This window comes from Gasterosteus aculeatus, chromosome 7 (genome assembly GCF_964276395.1).
Source record: "Gasterosteus aculeatus chromosome 7, fGasAcu3.hap1.1, whole genome shotgun sequence".
Classification (NCBI taxonomy): Eukaryota; Metazoa; Chordata; class Actinopteri; order Perciformes; family Gasterosteidae; genus Gasterosteus; species Gasterosteus aculeatus.
The window spans coordinates 2,727,774-2,746,088 of record NC_135694.1 but is presented as its reverse complement, the minus strand read 5'-3'; the positions used below and the strand labels follow the sequence as shown (position 1 = coordinate 2,746,088).

General features: G+C 52.2%; 1 protein-coding gene across 5 annotated transcripts; it reads left to right on the top strand.

The window, feature by feature from the left end:
- The first annotated feature begins 1,381 nt into the window (after window positions 1-1,381).
- znf219 (zinc finger protein 219) lies at window positions 1,382-18,271 on the top strand. Of its 5 annotated transcripts, none has more exons than XM_078105461.1 (6): window positions 1,418-1,603; window positions 5,629-5,726; window positions 9,255-9,339; window positions 9,608-11,999; window positions 12,166-12,312; window positions 13,984-18,271. In XM_078105461.1, exons 1-6 carry the CDS (start codon window positions 1,565-1,567, stop codon window positions 15,162-15,164), a joined length of 3,942 nt encoding a protein of 1,313 aa, XP_077961587.1. In that variant the 5' UTR covers window positions 1,418-1,564; the 3' UTR covers window positions 15,165-18,271. The 5 variants fall into 5 exon arrangements, with proteins under 5 accessions (XP_040035772.2, XP_077961587.1, XP_077961589.1 ...); XM_078105464.1 differs by lacking the exon at window positions 1,418-1,603 and adding an exon at window positions 5,190-5,250; XM_078105463.1 differs by lacking the exon at window positions 5,629-5,726 and having other exon boundaries at window positions 1,431-1,603.
- The last annotated feature ends 44 nt before the right edge of the window (window positions 18,272-18,315 follow it).

The following is an 18,315-nucleotide window of genomic DNA, read 5'->3' as shown; positions in this document are numbered from 1 at the left end:
CACAGATGCACAATGGCGGGCTCACAATGGCTGATCCAGGAGATATGTTCTGCGTCAGCAGAGACATTTGAATTTCACCTTCACGCCGTTGATTCAGGCGGCGGCCTTCGGCCCGAGGAGGCGTCTTTTTATTTGTGTGCGTTTCACAAACCCGTCGTGAGAAAAGAGAGTCAACACGGAGCGAGGGAGTGAAGTAAACAACGTGTCAAGGTGAACAGTTGTAGCCCGCGCGTCGCTCTGGAACCCTCTTTGATAGAAAGGCGGAGAGGTGGCGGCGGCGGAGGAGGAGGAGGAGGAGGCCGCTCCGCCAGCGCCACGTGTAGCTTTTAGACGTTAGATGCAAATCGACGGCGAAGGTCCAACGGAAATGATTCAATGAGCTTAGAACTATCCAGGGGGAAAAAAAAAGAAAGAAAAGAAAACACCAACACCGCTTCCAGCTGGTGAGAAAAGGTCCAGAATCTGAAGATTCCAGCTGGTGGAGGAGACTCTCTCATTGGCTCCATAACTTCTCACTCAACGTCCGGTGACGTCGGACCGCCGCCGTCGTGGTTTGGAACGGGGGGGGGGGGGGGGGGGAACTTTTTAAGGGCTGACTTTCTATCCCTTTGAAAGAGAAGACGAGTCTCCGGACAGAAGCTTTTGCTGCTGCAGCGAGGTCCATCGGGCCCGTCGGGGGGGGGGCGACACCCGGGGGGTCCCGCGTGTGTCTTCAATCGGGTCTACGTGGGCTGCAGGAGGCGTGCACCTGCCGCGACTAAACCCTTTTTTCAACTGACAAAAACAGTGGGTGCTGCCGCGTGCAGAGGTGTGTTTTTATATATATGACATATTATTATATATTTATACAAAGAGGAACGCTGCTTCTCTTTGGGGGGGGGTCTGCACTTTGAAAGGTTTAGTGCAACTGCACTTATTTGACTTCCTGAGGAAGCGATTCTCTCAGCGTGTCCCCCCCCCCCCCCCCCTTCTCCCCCCCTCGGGGAGTCCCGGTGGTCCCCGGACCTTATGCTGGGAACCATTCATCCTATAAAGTGTGCACTTTCCCCCTCCTGCCAGCGGCCATGTGCTTCCGGGGTGCTGTCAATCGGTGTGAAACTTTATTTATACATTTATTTCTTTTTCCTCTCCTCCCCCCCCCCCCCCACCCCCCCCAAAAAAAGCGAAACCAAGAAAAAAAAAGCACCACCCGCGCGTCTCAGGTGTCAACCAGCCGCCGCATTTAGGACGCAGACGTTGAGGAGATGACAGCGCTGTAAAATGGTGCCCGTGCCGAGATTATAATTAACATTTCCCAACCTACATCACTCTCCCTCCCACTTCTCCTCCCGCTTTCTCCCTATTCACCCACTCCTGTGCAATAAATAGGGGGGGGTGCAAGAAGAAGAAAGGAGAGAAAGGGAGAAGGGAAAGAAAAGAGAGGAGGAGGAGGAGAGAGGGAGAGAGAGAGAGGGAGAGCAAACGGAGGGAGGAGGGAGGGGGAAACGGCGTATGCTTGTATACAAGCCTGATTTCCATTTTTTCCCCCAACTCGTAATGTATTTAATTCAAGTGAAACGTAATCATGACGTGTCGTGTCATTAATCTCCTCGCCGCCTCTCCCGTAAGTACACCGAGCCTTTACTTTCACGCGCGTATGTCCGAAATCTGCTTCTGTCCGCCCGCGTTTTTATCCGCCACTCTGTTGACATGTGCACTTTTGTGCGCGCTGGCGTGGAACGCGATCCGAATTTGTTGCGTTTATCGCGACTATTGTTGCCACCTTTTTTCTCTCTCTCTCTCTCTTTTCTTCCTGTCTCTCTCTCTCCGTCCCTGCACGAGCAGGACGCGGAATAATGGACAATGTAGTAGTAGTTGTTGTTGTTGTTGTGTTTTATTTGCAGTTTGGATGCGGAGGCTTGTGTGTGCACGCGTGCGCGTGTGAGCGATCGCATGAAGCGTGGGGCGTGCGTGTGTGTGCGCGCGCGAATGCGTGCATGCGAGCAAGCGCGCCCTCCGGGAGACTTTTACGTGTGCGTGTCACGTATGTGAAGCCGGCGTATGTGCGCGCGCGTAGCACGACATGCATGTAGCAGTCGGATGTAGCCCGTGACATGACATTTTTTTTGGGGGGGGGGGGGGGGGCGGGGGGGGGGGGGGGGGGGGTAGACGTGGAAACGCGCCGTACATTCGGGAGGAAAAAGTGTCAAGGCGGAATGAGACGGGACTTTAAAATGGTTGCGAGAGGAGGAAAAGTGCTCCCGGGGCGGTGGGACATTTATCCTGTGAATCCGCGCAACTTTAACTTCCAAGTTGTGGTGCCGATCCACGCGAGCGGAACCAGCTGCGAGATTCGGCATCGTTATATATCGACCCCTCGTTCTCTAACACCCCCCCCCTCCCCTTACACCCCCCCCCCCCCCCCGCGCTTCTTCCATCCCCAAAAAAAGTAGGTTTTTACTCAAATAAAAATAGAGGCGCAAGTTGTCGGCGCGTAACGGAGCCGCCCGGGTCGCCGCAGACGGGGTCGGGCCGGGGCCGTAAAAGTGGACGTTGGCGTGTTCGGAGAGTTGGTGGTGGTGGGGGGGGGGGACGGAAGACGCGATCAGCCCCACTCATTCTTTTGTTGGACGCGCATTAGGCGTTGTGTGTGTGTGTAGCGCGTTGCTTTGCGAGATAAGCGCCGCCACTTTCATCTGGGATGTGCGCAAAAAACACAACAACCCCCCAAAACGAATCCTCCGGCCGCCGCGTCTTATGCATACGTTGCACCCCCCCCCCCCGGACCTTTTACTACCATGTTTACTACAACGCGTTTACTTGTCCTAACATCACCTCCGGCGTCCACCAGCTCCGAAAGTAGCATAGCAAGTGTGACATGTAGCCGCGTGTGTGTGTGTGTGTGTGTGTGTGTGTGGTGTGTGTGTGTGTGTGTGTGTAAAACGCGTGTTGCAAAAATGTTCTGCAAAGAGAAGTTACCACGTTTCTTTTTTTTTAAACGCGTTTTTTTTGGAGTGGGGGGGGGGTGATGTCGGCTTTGGGAGATTGGCAGAGGACTCGAGATGAAATCCATGATGGCACTTTCTTCCTCTCGTCCTTTCTCTCCCCCCCCCTCCCTTAATCTTTTGTATAGAAAATTTAGGAACAAAATGGAGCAGGGGAGAGCGCGATGGATAGGCTGACATGACACACACGCGCCACCCCCGACTTCCCCAAACTACATCCCACTCTTTAGGATTTATAATCGCGTTTTTTTGTTTGTTTTTTTAAGAAGCGGGGACCGTGCGCGCGGACCTCTTCCGCTCGCGGGGGGGTTTTATCTCCGATTTTTTTTTGGTGTTTTCTTTGGTTGGAGCGCGCTCTGCGGTGTTTATCAGTGCATTGTTTGTTGACGATTATTTATTTCATTAACGCGCCTCTAATTGAGATGGCCGCGAGAGAGAAGAGCGGCTGCAAATGGACGCGCGTTATTACGGATGCGCGTTATTAAGGATGCGCGTTATAACGGATGCGCGTTATTATGGATGCGCGTTATTGACGCGCGTCGCACGGGCGAGGAGGGACATTCCCCAAGAGACGACGCGCGGACGTGTCATCTGGCTTTGACCGAAGACGCGTCCCGTCGCCTCCTTCCACCTCCACCCGGAACACGTTTAGTGATCCACCCGAAGCGTCCCCCCCCCCCCCGTCGCGTGAGCGCGTGTGCACGGCGGACGTATAGGCGGGCGTTATAAAACAGGGCTCTTATTGAACTCTTCTTCTTTCATTTGGACGCGCTCTCTGAATGAAATAAACGGCGTTTCTTGTCTTGACGCACGTCCCGTGACCTGGAAGTCGAAGGTGTGCGAAAGAAATAATCAGGGCATCTGATTCTTTTATTCTTTGGTGCCTTAATCACCGTAAGGAACCCAAATCCGGGCCTGCGTCCGGTCCTCACGGGGCGCCGCAGGGGCCAGGAGCTCGGTGGTATTTTAAAAAAAAATACCCCTCAAACCGGAGGAGAGTCGCCTCTTGGGTGGAAAAGTGCCGCTCCGTGGGAACATCTACTTTTAGATCTGAGGTGATGATGAGATTTCCCCCCTCACCAGGAACCCACCCTACTAAAGAGCCCCCCCTGTTAGCTAGAGTCTAATGGCTCTGCCTCATTCAGACTTCTCTTTGCTTGTTGTGTGCTCAAGTGTCCTCCTCCTCCTCCTCCTCCTCCTCCTCCTCACCTTTGTACATACTGTACTGTGCTTGAGGGGGCACATCCACCCCATCCAGGTGGCTCTCAGGGAAAGGATTGTGTGCGAGGGAGAAAGAGACGGAGAGAGCGCGAGGAAGAGGAGCGTAGCACCAATCAAGGCTTCTGATTGATATAATTGGGTCATTAGTGCTCTGCGGGAGAGGCACCTGCTTGCCCTCAGTTAGCGACAAGCTACTGCGTTGTGACATTTTGAGACTGTGGGGAGTTCTGCCGCTCGCTCGGGATTGGTGTATATTTGGAGCGCAGGGGGGGGGGGGTCTTACCTAAATGGGATCGCCGCCTGTGCCACTTGCGTGGAGTTGGCGGAACAAGTTAGGAACTTCTTTTTGTTGGGGCTACCGGCGCGACCGGACAGGTGGGTGGGCTCGCCGATCGGGTGGGGCCCCCGCGTGGTACTGGACTCAAATCGAGGCGTCTCCAAGCTCTCGCTCTCTCCCAACGCTGTCGATCAGCCGTCGCAGGCGCCGGATCTCCATCCGGAGTGTCCGCGAAGCGGAGAAGGGAGAGCGCCACCGTTGGAGTGAGGTCACGGGGTCGAGTCAGCTGGGGGTGGAGGGGGAGGGGGCGTGCGTCTACACCTGCGTCTCAGGTCCACATTTGGATTTCTGACAACACAACCCGAAGGCGTTTGTTCCACCTGTGGAATGCCTTCTTGCCCCCCCCTCTCTCTGGTCTCAGCCCCTGCAGGTGATCTCCAGAGTGCTCAGATAAGCCGTTTACCGGGTGCTCCGAGCCATTCCTCTTATGAGGCTTCAATCCTGTAACCCCCCCCCCCCCCCCCCCCCGCGGGGTCAGGCAGGAGGAAACGGAGAGGAAGTGGTAGGATTGTAGAGCAGGAGCCAAAAGACGAAAGTCCAGGGCTGAATGTTTCCAATCAACAAGATCAATGTATCGCCTTTTGATGCCTTTTGAAGGGACCCTCTCCCCCCCCCCCCCCCCCCTCAAAAACCCCCCGGTTTGGTCTTCAAAGCAGAGCCGAGCCCTTTGAAAGCTACGCTTGTGCCATCCTCCGACCCCCAAATGAGGTTAGCAAAAAAAGTTTCAACCCGCCATTCACATCTTAAAAAGAGAGACTTTCCTCCTGAAGATGGGAGAGAGGGAGGGACGGGGGGGGGGGGGGGGGAGGAGGGGAGGAGGGGGGGCGGCTGCCAGACAAAGTTGCAGGGAAGCTGGGAGTGAAGCGAAGGGGTTCAGGGAAAGGTGAAGCTAAGGAAATGAGCACCGTCTGTGAGGAAACCCGGGCGCGTGACCATGTGGCAAAAAAACCCACAGGACGCCATAGCGGCACACGGAGAGCCCCCGCTCACCCCCCCTTGTGCCCCCCCCCCCCCCCCCCCTACACCGCCCTCAGCTGCCCTCAGCCGCTCATCCTCTCCTTCATATTATTCTACTTTTATTTTTAGTTGTCAGTCTCTCAAAACACCCACTTATCCCCGAAGGACACCTCACCTCGCACACGCTCCATCACACGAGTCCAAGTGATACGGCAGCAGGAAGAAAGGTACCACTGGAGGGGACTCCAAGCGCACACACACACACACACACACACACACACACACACGCACACACACACCGGCACCTACGCGGCCTCCAGATACGGCGTTTGCTTGGCGCCCTCGAGGCCGGGCCGGAGACCTCTGGAGGAGCCTATTTTTAGGGCCAGAGAGGAGGAGAAAACACACACAGGCCCGGATAAGAAGACAAAAGCATCCCTTCCACTCTTTATTGCCCCCCCCCCCCCCCCTTAAGATGCTGCAAAATAAATAAGTTGAGATGATTAACAAGCTTAGAAAGAATAAAAACGCATATTTATGATGCAGAAATTCATTTTTTTTCAGATTTTTCTTTTTTCCGCTGGTGATCCGCCGCCGTCTTCCATCCATTATGACGACCGTTAACGTTAAAGAAGCTCAGCGCGGCGACTTCATTATGCAAACTGTGACGAGTGGCTGCGAGTTGCACTCGCCCGTGAAGGCAAACAGGCCGGCGAGGGGCAGGCGACCTCTTAGAAAACACAGCGTCACGTGGTCAGATGTCACATGTGCGGGACTTCCTGCCCGCACACGCACACGCATGTACAAACGCACGCGCGGCCCTGAAGCAAAAATCGGTGAAAGGCGTTCACACCCTTTTTCCGCGTGTGCAATTGCGGTGTGTGGCGTCCCGGCGTGTACCAGCACGCACCGAGCTGCCTTCACGATAAAAGGCGTACCGCTGGATATGTACACAATGACATCAACCCCCCCTCCTAAAAAAAACAAACATGTTTGAACACTTTGTGCTTCTCCCTCTGCAACTATTCGTCAGGGATGTGATGTATGACTCAGCAACCCCCCCCCCCCGACAACCCCACCTTAATCTCCACCTCGCGGTCACAGGCGCAGGAGTAGTTATCGGCGTTTAAACGACGCGTGATTCTCCTCGGACGGGCGGGCGGAGAAAATGAAAAGAGACAGTTGGCACAGTGACCCCCCCCCCACACACCCCCACACCCCCCCCCCACCGTCTTTAAAACTAATTTCCACTCAAGGTGATTCAGTTCTTAACATCCGTTTATCTCCGTGGCCACAAAGTTACTCTGCAATTACCGTAATGACACCACGATGGGAATGTTTAACACAACAAGGATGTGCTCTTAAGCTTTCGTTACCGTGTGAAATGCAAAAACCCCGGCGCTTTTAATCCAGTTTATCCCCTTTTCCTCTCTATCGGATTGTAACGCATCACGCGGGGGCTGACTTTGTGCCGTCGGTGGATCACATTTCCGTGATTGTTTGTCTTCCAACTGGGAGAAATGCTTCCCGAACATGATCCAGAAACCAGCGCGCAACATTGGAATACAATCCGTGATTTCAACGTCATTAAATGGGGCTCTGACCCCCCCCCCAGGTTTCTTGTTCCCTCCCCCCCTCACACGTCGCTCCTATTTGTGTGCATCTTCTGGGGCACGATCGCACGCACAGGCGCCCGGAGACGCAGATCGGGAGCGATTTGCATCGGTGGGTAAAGTGGACAGATGCGTCTCCGACCACGTCCGGGGGGGCTCGTCCCCTGCTAGAGGACGCCGCTTCTTCTCCCCGCTTCATTACCACCTGGCTCTCGTTGTGCTGCACCTGATTCCAATCCTATTTGTCCCCCCCCACCCCCCACACGCCACGCCACGCCACGCATCCACCGCCGCACCTTATCTCCGTCTCCCCATCTATCCAGATCCTCCTCATTGGCGTGACGGGGCCCGGTGGAAGGCGACAGCCCCCGTCGCGCTGGAGCAATGCATTGTGATGCACATATTCATATGATAATGCCGTGAGACGTGGCACCGCCGCAGACACGCCCGCAGCCTCGTCTCCGTATCTCGCCCCCCCCCCCCCCTCCGTCAGTCCGTCTGGATGTACACTTGTGTGTTGACTCTTCTAATGATTTTTTTTTCTCTAATCTGCTCCTCTGTCTTCGTGTTTTGCCCTCAGCCCGCCGATTCCCCCCTCCTCCTCTGTTCCACCATGGCTGTCGCTTCGCCCTGTTTTTACCCCCCCCTCCTTTTCCCCCTCAACACCACGCTGGCAATCGCAATAAAATCGCCTTCGTTCACACGGCTTCTGACGAGGTTGTTGTTGCTTCTTCTTCTCCCTCTCCGGTTTGCGACAGCGCTGCATGTTTCCCCTTCCGTCTCTCCCCCGTTTCTCTCCCTCTGTCTGTCTCCTTTCTCAGTTTTTTGCTCTTCGCCATGTTGGCAGGGCCCAATCTACCAGCTGATATCAGCATTCCCTGGCACGCCGCCAACTGGCAACACCGCAGGAGAGAGAGAGAGAGAGAATGAAAGAAAATGAGTGAATAATGGACGGAGGGAGGGAGCGAGAGAATGAGAGGGGGATGGGAGGAGTGTGAATCGGGGGAGAGGAAGACAGAGGGGAAAGAAAGACGGGGTGAGAAAGAACAATAATGGTGGATTAGGAAAAAGGGGGCTGTGTGTGTGTGTGTGTGTGTGTGTGTGTGTGTGTGATTGATATGGTGTGATATCCCTGTGAGTCATAGCCGAGCTAAAATGTCAACTGGCTACATGAGAATCTCTTTGTCATCCGGGCTCAGTGACACGCACACGCGCACGCTCAGAAATGCAACCGACCACGCGAGCTCGCACATACGTGTGCGAGGACGGCGCACCTGCGAGCACAGATGTTCCATTGTCGTGCCGGTTGATTGATGACCTTTGGTTTTGCTTTGGAAGAGTGACGGGACGAAAAAAAAAAACAGCCGACGCGCAACGCGGGTAACCGCCGGGGCCAAAAGAGCCGCGCCCAGGCCTATGGATTCAACAAACGTCGGCGCGCACGCCAGTGTGCGTGCATACAGCCCCCGAGCTGCACAGGAAGGGCGTGTGGGGAAGTCAAAACACTGCGCGCCCATCCTGTTTGGGACAGTCCATGTCCTGTGCCCTTAACTCTTATATAAACACACACACAGAGAGATAGAGATACACTCGGATGCACACTCACACTCCGGCTAATCATCCCATATGTGCTGGCAGTATGCTGGAGTGCACGGTGAGCAGTTGCAGGAGGCAGAACAGGTGCGCACCTGTTACGCATTCAAGCGCACGCGCACACCTCCGCAAACTGGAGAGTAACCGAGGACCAAACGGAGATCGGAACCTCAAGCGCGTTTAAAACACGCGCAAAACGCTGCTGTAATGAGAAATGAGGGGGTGGGGGGGGTTCTCTCCCTCTGCTATTAAAATTTGTAATGGAATTCATTTCAAAGTGTCTCTGTGGAAAGAACATGTTTTATCCTGTTTGCCAAAAATCAGCTCCCTGCAGTTCATCTCTCAACATTTCAAAAAGCCTTTACACCTACGCCGACACTGATATTGCTAATTTACTAAAATAAAGTATTTAGCGAGATAACATCTTCAGTAATATACTACACTGTATTGGGTTTTTTTAAGCGGCCAGCAATCCGAGTCAAGATCACATTGAAAATAACTCCTGTTTAAGTTTCTCATTCATCTTTTTTTTTTTTTTTACGTCCCCAGAAAATTAAAGGAGAAGGCTGCCACAGAAGTGTGTCCCCCGTCACCCGAGACACTAAAGAATGGCATAACATCGCACACACTTCTGGTAATTCTCCACTGATCTCACACACGCAGACATGCGAGCCAAACTAACACCACATGGCTGCGTCTATTTCTTGGCAAATTCTAACATGTGGTCACGACCGTGTTGCAGTTGAAGATAATTATGCACAACAGGCAAATGTAACCTTTGCATCTGGCATTTTAAAGTTGTAACTCCTCGGCCGTCCCTTCCACTCACTATCTGCCCCCCTCCCTCCCTCCCTCCACACCCCTTCCACCCCCCCCTGTCTTCCTGTGCTTTCTACCTGCAGAGGATGGATTCTCCGCCAGAGTGTGTGTTGTCTCTTTCTTGTGAGCAGGCCCAGTCTCCCCCGACGCTGCCGTCCCTGGACCACAGCCCCCGGGCGTCCTCTCCTCTTACCGAGCTCTCGCTACCCGACAGCCCCGCTGCGCTGCCCGTTCACAGCCCCGCCCCTTCCCCCCAGAGCCCGGACGCCACGCCTTACTTCCCCCTCTCTCTCTTCCCCCTCCTCGAGGACAACGGCGACGACCCCCTCGGCGAAGGCGACGACGACGAGGACGGGCTAGATGCAGTCCCTCCGTCCCCGACCCCGGCGGTGGCTCTGTTTCCGGGGGGAAGGGGGCAAGAAGCCGGGTGCAGCCCTTGCTTGGACTCCTCGCCGCCCGCCACGCCATCAGCGCCGCTCCTCGGGTTCGGAGCCCTGGAGCTGGCCCTCTCGTCCGGGCAGAGCGGAAACTGCAACGATGAGCTAGACCTGCAGCTGTTCCAGAAAGATACCGTTACCAGGGCGATACCTGGAGTGGGAGGGGCTTCCCCAGGGCCTGCACTCAGGTTCCCCTGTCATGTGTGCGGAAAGAGATTCAGATTCCAAAGCATTTTATCTCTCCATGCCCGAGCTCACAGTCTGGACCGGGACCGCCGAGCCTCGGCCCTGTACCGGACTGGACCCCCTGCAGCACCCCTAAAGCAGAACCTCAAAGTCCAACAGAACCACAAAGACTTCCAGAATCACCGAAGTCACCTGAACCAGCGCATACTGCCGGGGACACTCATCCAGCATCTTACAGAAGAAGATGTTGAGGTCAAAGGTCTAGATGACGGCCTACAGACAGACCCGAACCCAAACTTCTTACTGGATGACAGCACTCCATTGACCCCTCCCCTTACAGAAGATCCTGTATCCGTAACTCCTCCCTACTCTTTGACCATCGGCGAGGGTGGGTCTGCTTCTACGGCGCCTGCGTTTCGCTGCCATGCCTGCAAAGGAAAATTCCGCACGGCTTCGGAGTTGGCGCGCCATGTTCGCATTCTCCACAACCCGTACAAGTGCACCCTTTGTCCCTTCTCTGCCAGCCAAGAAGAGAGCCTGGCTGCTCACTTGCAGGAGTTCCACCCTCCCCCCGAGGTACCTGCTCTGCCACCGGCCTTCAATTCCAGGCTGGTCATTGCAACCCCTGACACTCCCGTGCCCACCCCGACCCACACCCCGGCCCCGAGTACCCCCCAGGTGACTGCGGCAGCCAGAGCGGCTGCGTCGCCCACATTGCCGGCATTCCGCTGTGAGACTTGTGGACAGCGGTTTACCCAATCCTGGTTCCTCAAGGGACACATGCGAAAGCACAAGGACTCCTTGGACCATAAGTGCCAGGTGTGCGGCCGTGGTTTTAAAGAGCCGTGGTTCCTCAAGAACCACATGAAAGTACACCTCAACAAGCTCGGGCTGAAGGCCGGGCTGGGAACTCTCGGGGGACCGGGAGGTTCAGAGCAGCAGGGCAAAGGCTCCGCTAGTAATCAGTCTCTCAACGCCCTCTATTCAAGCCTCCTGCTGGCCCAGCAAAGAGGTGGTAGAGGTGGACAAGGAAGATCAGATAGGGAAACTGGGGGCCGAATGGGGATGGGCTCGAGCAAGTCTGCCATCCTGGGATACCTCGGGTTGCCCAGTGACGGCGGCGGGGCTAGCTGCATGGAGAGACTTCAAGCAGTGGCTCAGGTGGCAGAGATGGGAAACGGCGGCGGTGGAGGCGGCTTCGGGGGCTCAGTAGTAGGGGACCCAGGAAGAGGAGGGGGAGCCGCCAGAGGAGGCAGCGCCGGTGAAACTCCTGCATCCGTTCCAGAAGGAGGTGACCAGGCGACTTGGTGGCAGCTGGTGGCTCGCAGCCTGGCGGTAGCTCAACAGCAGCAGCAGCAACAGCAGCAGCAGCAGCAGCAGCAGCAGCAGAGGCCCCAACAGCGAAGCCAGCAACAAAGCCAGCGAGGCCAAGGGCGGAGCTCCGCCATCACAGAGGCCGACCAAGTCAGGGCCTACCTCGGAGGCCTGGAACCAAGAGAAGAGTCAGGCGGAGCTGGGGGGCCGTGGGAATGCCCCGACTGCGGAAAGCTGTTCCGCAGCTTGCAGCAGGTGGTAGTCCATGCTCGCGTTCACACTCAGCGGCCCCAGAAAGGAGGAGGAGGAGGAGGAGGAGGAGGCGGCGGTGAAGAGGAAGGAAGTGGAAGCCGTAGAAGAGGTGGACTCGGAAGAGGAGGAGGAGGCGGTGGCGGCGAACTTAAACAGGAATCTCAGCCACACAGCGGTGAATCCCAACAAGCAGGAGAAGGGAGACAGGAGTCCAAACTGCACAGTGGCGGAGCACAACAAGCGGGGGCAGCTTCGGGGTTTCACTCCGCCATCTCCGGCTACAAAGGTACGATCACACGAGTCTCCCACCCGTCTTTTGCGTGTGCCGTGTTTGCTCCTGTGTAGTGGTGGTATTTTCAAAAGGGTACATTTTATTTTGCCGCCGTAAACGGAAGCTCTCGTAGGGCCCCTTCACACCCGCTGTTATCTTTACATTTTTCTCCACTTTGCAGGAGAAAATGGGCTGACAGCAGTCTCCTCCATACCTTCGGTTCCCAACAGGGAGCGAGTGCGCGGTAGAGGGATAAAAGACTGCCCCTACTGTGGTAAAGCCTTCCGCTCTTCACACCATCTCAAAGTGCACCTGAGAGTTCACACAGGTGAGAAACTGCTGTGAGTTTAACGAACCACATTTACTTTTTTAGCCTTTTTAAATCCCTGGAAAGGTTTTGTTGAGCATCCTCGCTTCAGTGGCGCTACCTTTTTCTTTCTTTTTTACACATTCACCCCAGAGAGCTGGCCAGCGCTAATCATAGCCCACCACTGCAGGCAAGCGAGCAGCCGCACAGGGGCAACTCCTGGCTAAGTGCCTTGCTTAAGGGTACATCAACGTAGTTTTTGAGGAAGAATTAAACCACTCCAGGGATTTATAAAAGGTTAAATCTTTGTAAAAAGCTCACTTCTCTCACCAGCCAGTAACTTCACCCCAAAGAACGGAAGGAATGTATTTATTTATTTATTTTTAACAGGACTTTTCTATCAAAAGATTTGAACTCCAATTTGTAAAAACATTGACATGGTTTGGCAGAGTTATTTTTCTTATATTAACCACAGTCATTTTGAGTAAACATCAAGAAATAAAATATATGCTTTCTCCACAATAGCAATTTTGTCTTTAATCCCTCTGAGATTCAGATCTCTTGTCTTTGAAGCAAGTGAATCTCTAATTGTTCTCCTTAAATTTAAATCCGATCATTTCTAAATATGTCTGACTCCAGAACAGACACACAGGGCTATCCGACATACTCTGACAATCTGTTTCAAGACTTTGGTGACTTTAATGCAAATTGGGAACTCTCACAGCACTCACTCATGCTCTTAATTAATTAACCATATTCATAAGCCTTTGTAAGCATGATTCATTGCCATTTTTTATTATTTGCTTTCTTCGCTTGATGTATTTGATCGGAATTAAGTTTCTGAGATGCCACCAATCCCCAGACACTGGGAACTGGAGCACATCCAAGTCTCAGCAAGATGGTGCCCAAAATGCATTCAATGAAATCTATTTAATATTTCCATTATGAATAATTGTCTATAGCTGACAGGACCCATCAAATCACAGCTGTATTATTCATGATAGAGCACAGCTGTACGGCCATCAAGTGATTACCACATGGTCAGTAATTTAAGCAAAGGCATCACATTGCAATAATACTCTTTTAGATATAACTGTGCTCTTGAGATTATTGCTCCTTGAGACTTGTGTTACATTTTTATTTTGCTCCACCATAAAAATCTAACTGTTCATACTTTGAATGTGAATCTGCAATCATCAACGGTGCCGTTTTCTTTGTCCGTTTGGTTTTTCATGCGAATACGATAATTTATGCCTTTCATACGTAATGCATTTCCTGCTGTTGATCTGTCTCCAGCATGATGCCCCCTCCTCTTTAGCTCTCCCAGCAGTGTCATTTTCAATCAGCAATGAAATACTGCCATCTCCCTTTAGAATGCATAATTGCATCTCCGCTCACCCACTGTTTAAATGGACCATGCCAGTTATTTTGCAAGTTACTGCAGAGCATTTTTGCTGTAGTGTTAAAAATTTCCCTTCCGACTATTCAGGCTGCCAATTTCTTCTATTCATTCACTATGATATAGAAAATTATACATTTTATAAAATGGCGGGCAAATCGGCACGCTCTCCATTATGTGTGAACATGCAAAATCATTGGTCTCTTTAAGCCTCACCTAGTTTAGCTGCTACATTAGTTAATACTCCAGTACTGTTTCCCCAATCTTGTTTTGTTCCTCTCATTTCTCTTTAGGTGAGAGACCCTACAAATGTCCCCATTGTGACTATGCGGGTACCCAGTCGGGCTCGCTGAAGTACCACCTGCAGCGGCACCACAGGGAGCAACGCAACGCCTTGTCGGCCTCCTCCATTTCCTCCTCCGGTGGTCTCGCCCCCACCATCAACAGTCTGACCTCTGGAAGCTCCGGGCTGGCTAAGCAGCGCCGGTCTCAGCCAAACCACTGCCCCGTCAACCGAGGCCCCGCCGAAACCCCCGCATCTCGGCCCGGCCAGCAGTCCTGGCTCCTGGGGTTTCCAGACCAGCGGGAGCATCGCAAGACTCTGGCGGCTCTGAGGGATGTCGACTTGGAGACCCAGTACAGGTATTTGTCCGGGGTGATGGGGGCCCTTTACCAAGGTGGAATGGAAGGAGGCTGGATCAGGGAGTCTCCTCCGCCCAAGGCCCCTAAAGTGTCCCGCCGTAAGCCCCTCACTACCAGCCGAATGGTTCAACCGCCGAGTGACAAGGAAGGGCCTGCGGCTTCGACTCAAGAAGGCGGTTTTGAACCCCTGGATCTGTCTCGCCGCCCCTCACCTGGCCTCGGAAGCATGGAGGAGGATGGAGTCATGACCTTCGGGGAGGGAGAAGGGGTCGGCGGTGGGGATGGTTCAACAGGGGTCAAACTGAGCCAGTGTTTGTTCTGCCCTTTTCGTACGTCCTCGGCAGAGCTGATGGCCATGCACCTCCAGGTCAACCACACCAGCAAGTCCAGGCGCAAAAGAGCCCCTTCTGCCCCCCTGGATGATAATGGAGCCCCAAAGGCCACCAAGCCCCGGACGGATCGCTCAGATCTCGACCCTGTGACGATATGGAGGCACGTCGCCGAAGCGGATTCTCAGGCCCCCCTGAGGGAATGGTCCTCAACGCAGACCAAGACCCTGAACGGCCTCTCCCAAGATACACAGGACCGTCTGAACGGCATCCTCGACTACCCAGACGTGGCCTCCGTGTCCAAGACCGTCAGAGACGGTCTGGGACTCAAGGGAAGGATGGAGGTGGATGAGGAGGAGCAGGACGAGGAGTTGGAAGAGAATTTGGAGAACAGCAGTCTGGAGGATTCAGAGGACCACGATCTGAGGATGTCCCTTGCTCTTTCCCCGGCCCTGAGCTCTAACCACATGGCGGGAGAGGAGGAAAGAGTGTTCACAGATTAAAAGGCTTTGCTTTGGTAAACACCGTTCAAGTCGTAGGGTTGGAGTGGTTTTTTAACTACATTGGACACGAAATTGAAGAAACGGACAAAGGATTCTCGACCGCGGAGGGTTTGAAAGAGGAGAGAAGAGAAACATCACAGCTGTTCTTTGTGAGGTCATCCACTAAATAAACTTCCTGCACGCAAGAGCGGATATGCGTCTTTTCAGGATTTCGCAGGCCACTTTTTCCTCAGTTTTCTTTTTTCGAGCTTCACTCCGAGATGATTTTTAGGGTGATCTCCCATGTAATGAATCAAAGGAACAGATTCAAGGCATTTGTCTCACACCAATAATGTTTATTGCAGAGTACTACACTAACCAAGCTGAAGATACTCCCCTGACAGACCACTGAACGGTTTGAAACCTCGAGCTCCTCCTCCACCCACACAAATGTGGGGGACAGTTGAGTCGTTGTGGAGCCGTGAACCTCAGCTAAGCTATCGGGTATTAATTTAAAAAGGCATGAGGTAACTGCTGCAGGCCGCCTGCTTTCCCTCAACTATGTACCACTGCCTTGTTTGTCTGAAAAGTGTTTCTACACCATTGTCCTAAAGAAAAAAACAGAAAGAAGTGTTTGTAACATTTGTTTTCTTCAGTTAGTGCCTGTTCATGTGCGTTTTTTCTAGCCTCCGGTGCTCCGAGAGGTCATTCATTTTATCTGAATATACAGTTTAAAACAATTTAAGTACAGTATATTTGTTAAAAGTGGTTCTAGGGTGTTGTGAATAGTTAAGTTGTAAAAGAAATGCAGCGTCGTTCTCGACACGGGCGGCGGATCTTCGTGGCTTGAAAAGAAAAAGAGGAAGAGCCGGCGACATGGACAACGCGATTTCAAAGAGGTCGAAGTTAAAAATTCAGTGTTTACAATGGCGCCGAATGTGGGTCGCGTTGCCGAGGCAACGTAAAAAAAAAAGAAGAACAAACTCAGAGCGGGAGTCTGCCCGAGACCCCGGACACAATCAGCCGACACGCCCTTTTTAAGGAGAGACACAAGGTAGAGAAGGAAAAAGACGGGACCAGGGGACCCAGCTGTACCCTGGGAGGCGTACGGCGTCTTTTCAGACGAGTAGATTCCCCCTCTTCTTTTTTAACAAAGGAAAGAAAAGACAATGGTAGGAGTAATTATTAAAAACACTAACAAATGCATAGACATCCCAGTAGAATATGTGTAGCTTTTGTAAAGACGAGGATAAAAAAAAAGCAGACTTTTGTTTATTTTCATTTCAAGATGCTTACAGAAAAAGGTTATCAATATAGGTAATATTGATTATAATGTTTGTGAGCTAAGACTAGTTGGAATGTCTATTCAGAGCACTGTGCAAGGTTTCAGTTCCAAAAGTAGATTTTTTTTCTTTCCACTTTATCGATAGACCAAACGTTTTTTCCAATGGAAGTTGTCACTTTCTGTTGTCGTTTTTTCAAGTGTAAAGCTGTGGTTTCCGATAGATCTCCCCCATCGATCAGCCCGGTCCGTCGATCGGTCGATCGGCGCATCAAATACCCAACCACCGAACGGGTTGTTAAAGAAAGTTCCCTTTTGTGTAAAACCCCAACTGCTACGAACGAAAACAATCAAACGGAGAATTCGTGAGTTAACGTCCCCATCGCGCTGGTGGAGGACCGCTCTTTTACCCACGTGGACTACTTATCGATGGGGCGTCCTACCACACCTTAATGTGCATTAATGTGTTTTAAGTTCCGTCTTTAGAGCACCTTATGAGTTCTGTAGTGATAAGTCCCTCAGTGGTGTCTCCTTAACAACTACTGTCAATGCCATCGTGCCTTCTGTTTCAAGCACTTCCTGGTGTATTTTGTAAAACTCACCAAAAGCACTTAGCCTACATCACACTCGTTCTTGCTCTCGCTGCCCCCCCCCCTCCCCTCTCTCTCTAATCAGGTCACTAGGCCTTATCACCATCTAGCATGGCTAGACTCTTGAAAAAATGGACTACCTAACCTTTAGCCAAGTACAAATCACTGTAGACGTAGGGTTGGACTACTGTTGGTATTTGATACTAACCCTTTGTGAACCAAAGCCCGAGTCTAAGTTAAATCAACATTATTATATTAATCTCTTAAAGAAAAAGGGTGCCAAAACATGTCCCAGGTGACACTAAAGTAAAAACAAAATAATTCACTTTCTTTCTTTCTTTTACCCCCCATCCCCCCCCCCCCTCTCTCTCTCTCGCTTGCTCTTCCTCCATGTCGCTCTCTCTCGTCCGTAAACTGTCTCTATCTCTATAGCACCACTTGAAGGTGACGTGTACTATCTGGTATTGAGGCCTTTATTAGATTTTTATTTCGGTTTGTGTGGTGTTTGTTCAATGCCGTTGAGATGGAAAAATGCTCTTCTTATGATGATAATTATTATCGTTTTTGGCATTATGGTTAAAAAAAACTACAAAAAAAATGACAAAATGAAAAAAGAGAAATGTGTTGTTGAATGTTGTACAGATAGCACTAGAGCTGTTGTGTTTTTTTAATTTTGTTTTTTAAAGAGAGCAGAAACCCGAGCGATGGCCCCTTCCACTCCTCCCACAGCCTGCCAATCAATCTACATGACTAACGACAAAAACCTCCTCCCTGACGCCAACGTTCGGTTGAGCCTTCCACTCTTTAACTTTCCCGAACCTCACGCACACAGAACGAATCCTCGCCAAAAGACTGAAGCGCAGTCGATGCTTCTACTGAAAACATCGGTCAACCGAGCAAAGCTAGTGGCTGACTTGTTACTAAAACTCCTTCCCAAATCAAACGTCCCTTTTTACGTTTGCACGTCACTTCCCGAAAGTGAACGACGCACCCGATCCCGGGAGTCCCGACGCCTTCGCTTCGATACACGCACCCGATTGGTGGGGTGGCCTTGACCCGTGGTGGACGGACACATCTCTGCGAGGGGAGGCGGGGGCCACGCCGGGTTTGGGCTCTTGTGTAGTTGACTGCCATTGCAGTGAGGGAAAACTGATCTAACATAGTAGTGACTAATATGACTTTGTGGACAGATTAAAAAAAAAAATAGAAAAAATAAAATAAAATACATTAGAAATAAATAAACACAAGCAAAAAAAGCAGAGCCTCTCTTCTTTTCCTTCTACACCCGATGCTGTTTCTC

Bases quoted from the DNA above. Each gene is read 5' to 3' on its own strand.
- znf219 (XM_078105461.1), top strand. From the start codon at position 1,565: ATGACGTGTCGTGTCATTAATCTCCTCGCCGCCTCTCCC. The intron at 1,604-5,628 runs GTAAGTACACCG...TTTTATTTTTAG, and splicing joins ATCTCCTCGCCGCCTCTCCC to TTGTCAGTCTCTCAAAACAC. The intron at 12,313-13,983 runs GTGAGAAACTGC...ATTTCTCTTTAG, and splicing joins GCACCTGAGAGTTCACACAG to GTGAGAGACCCTACAAATGT.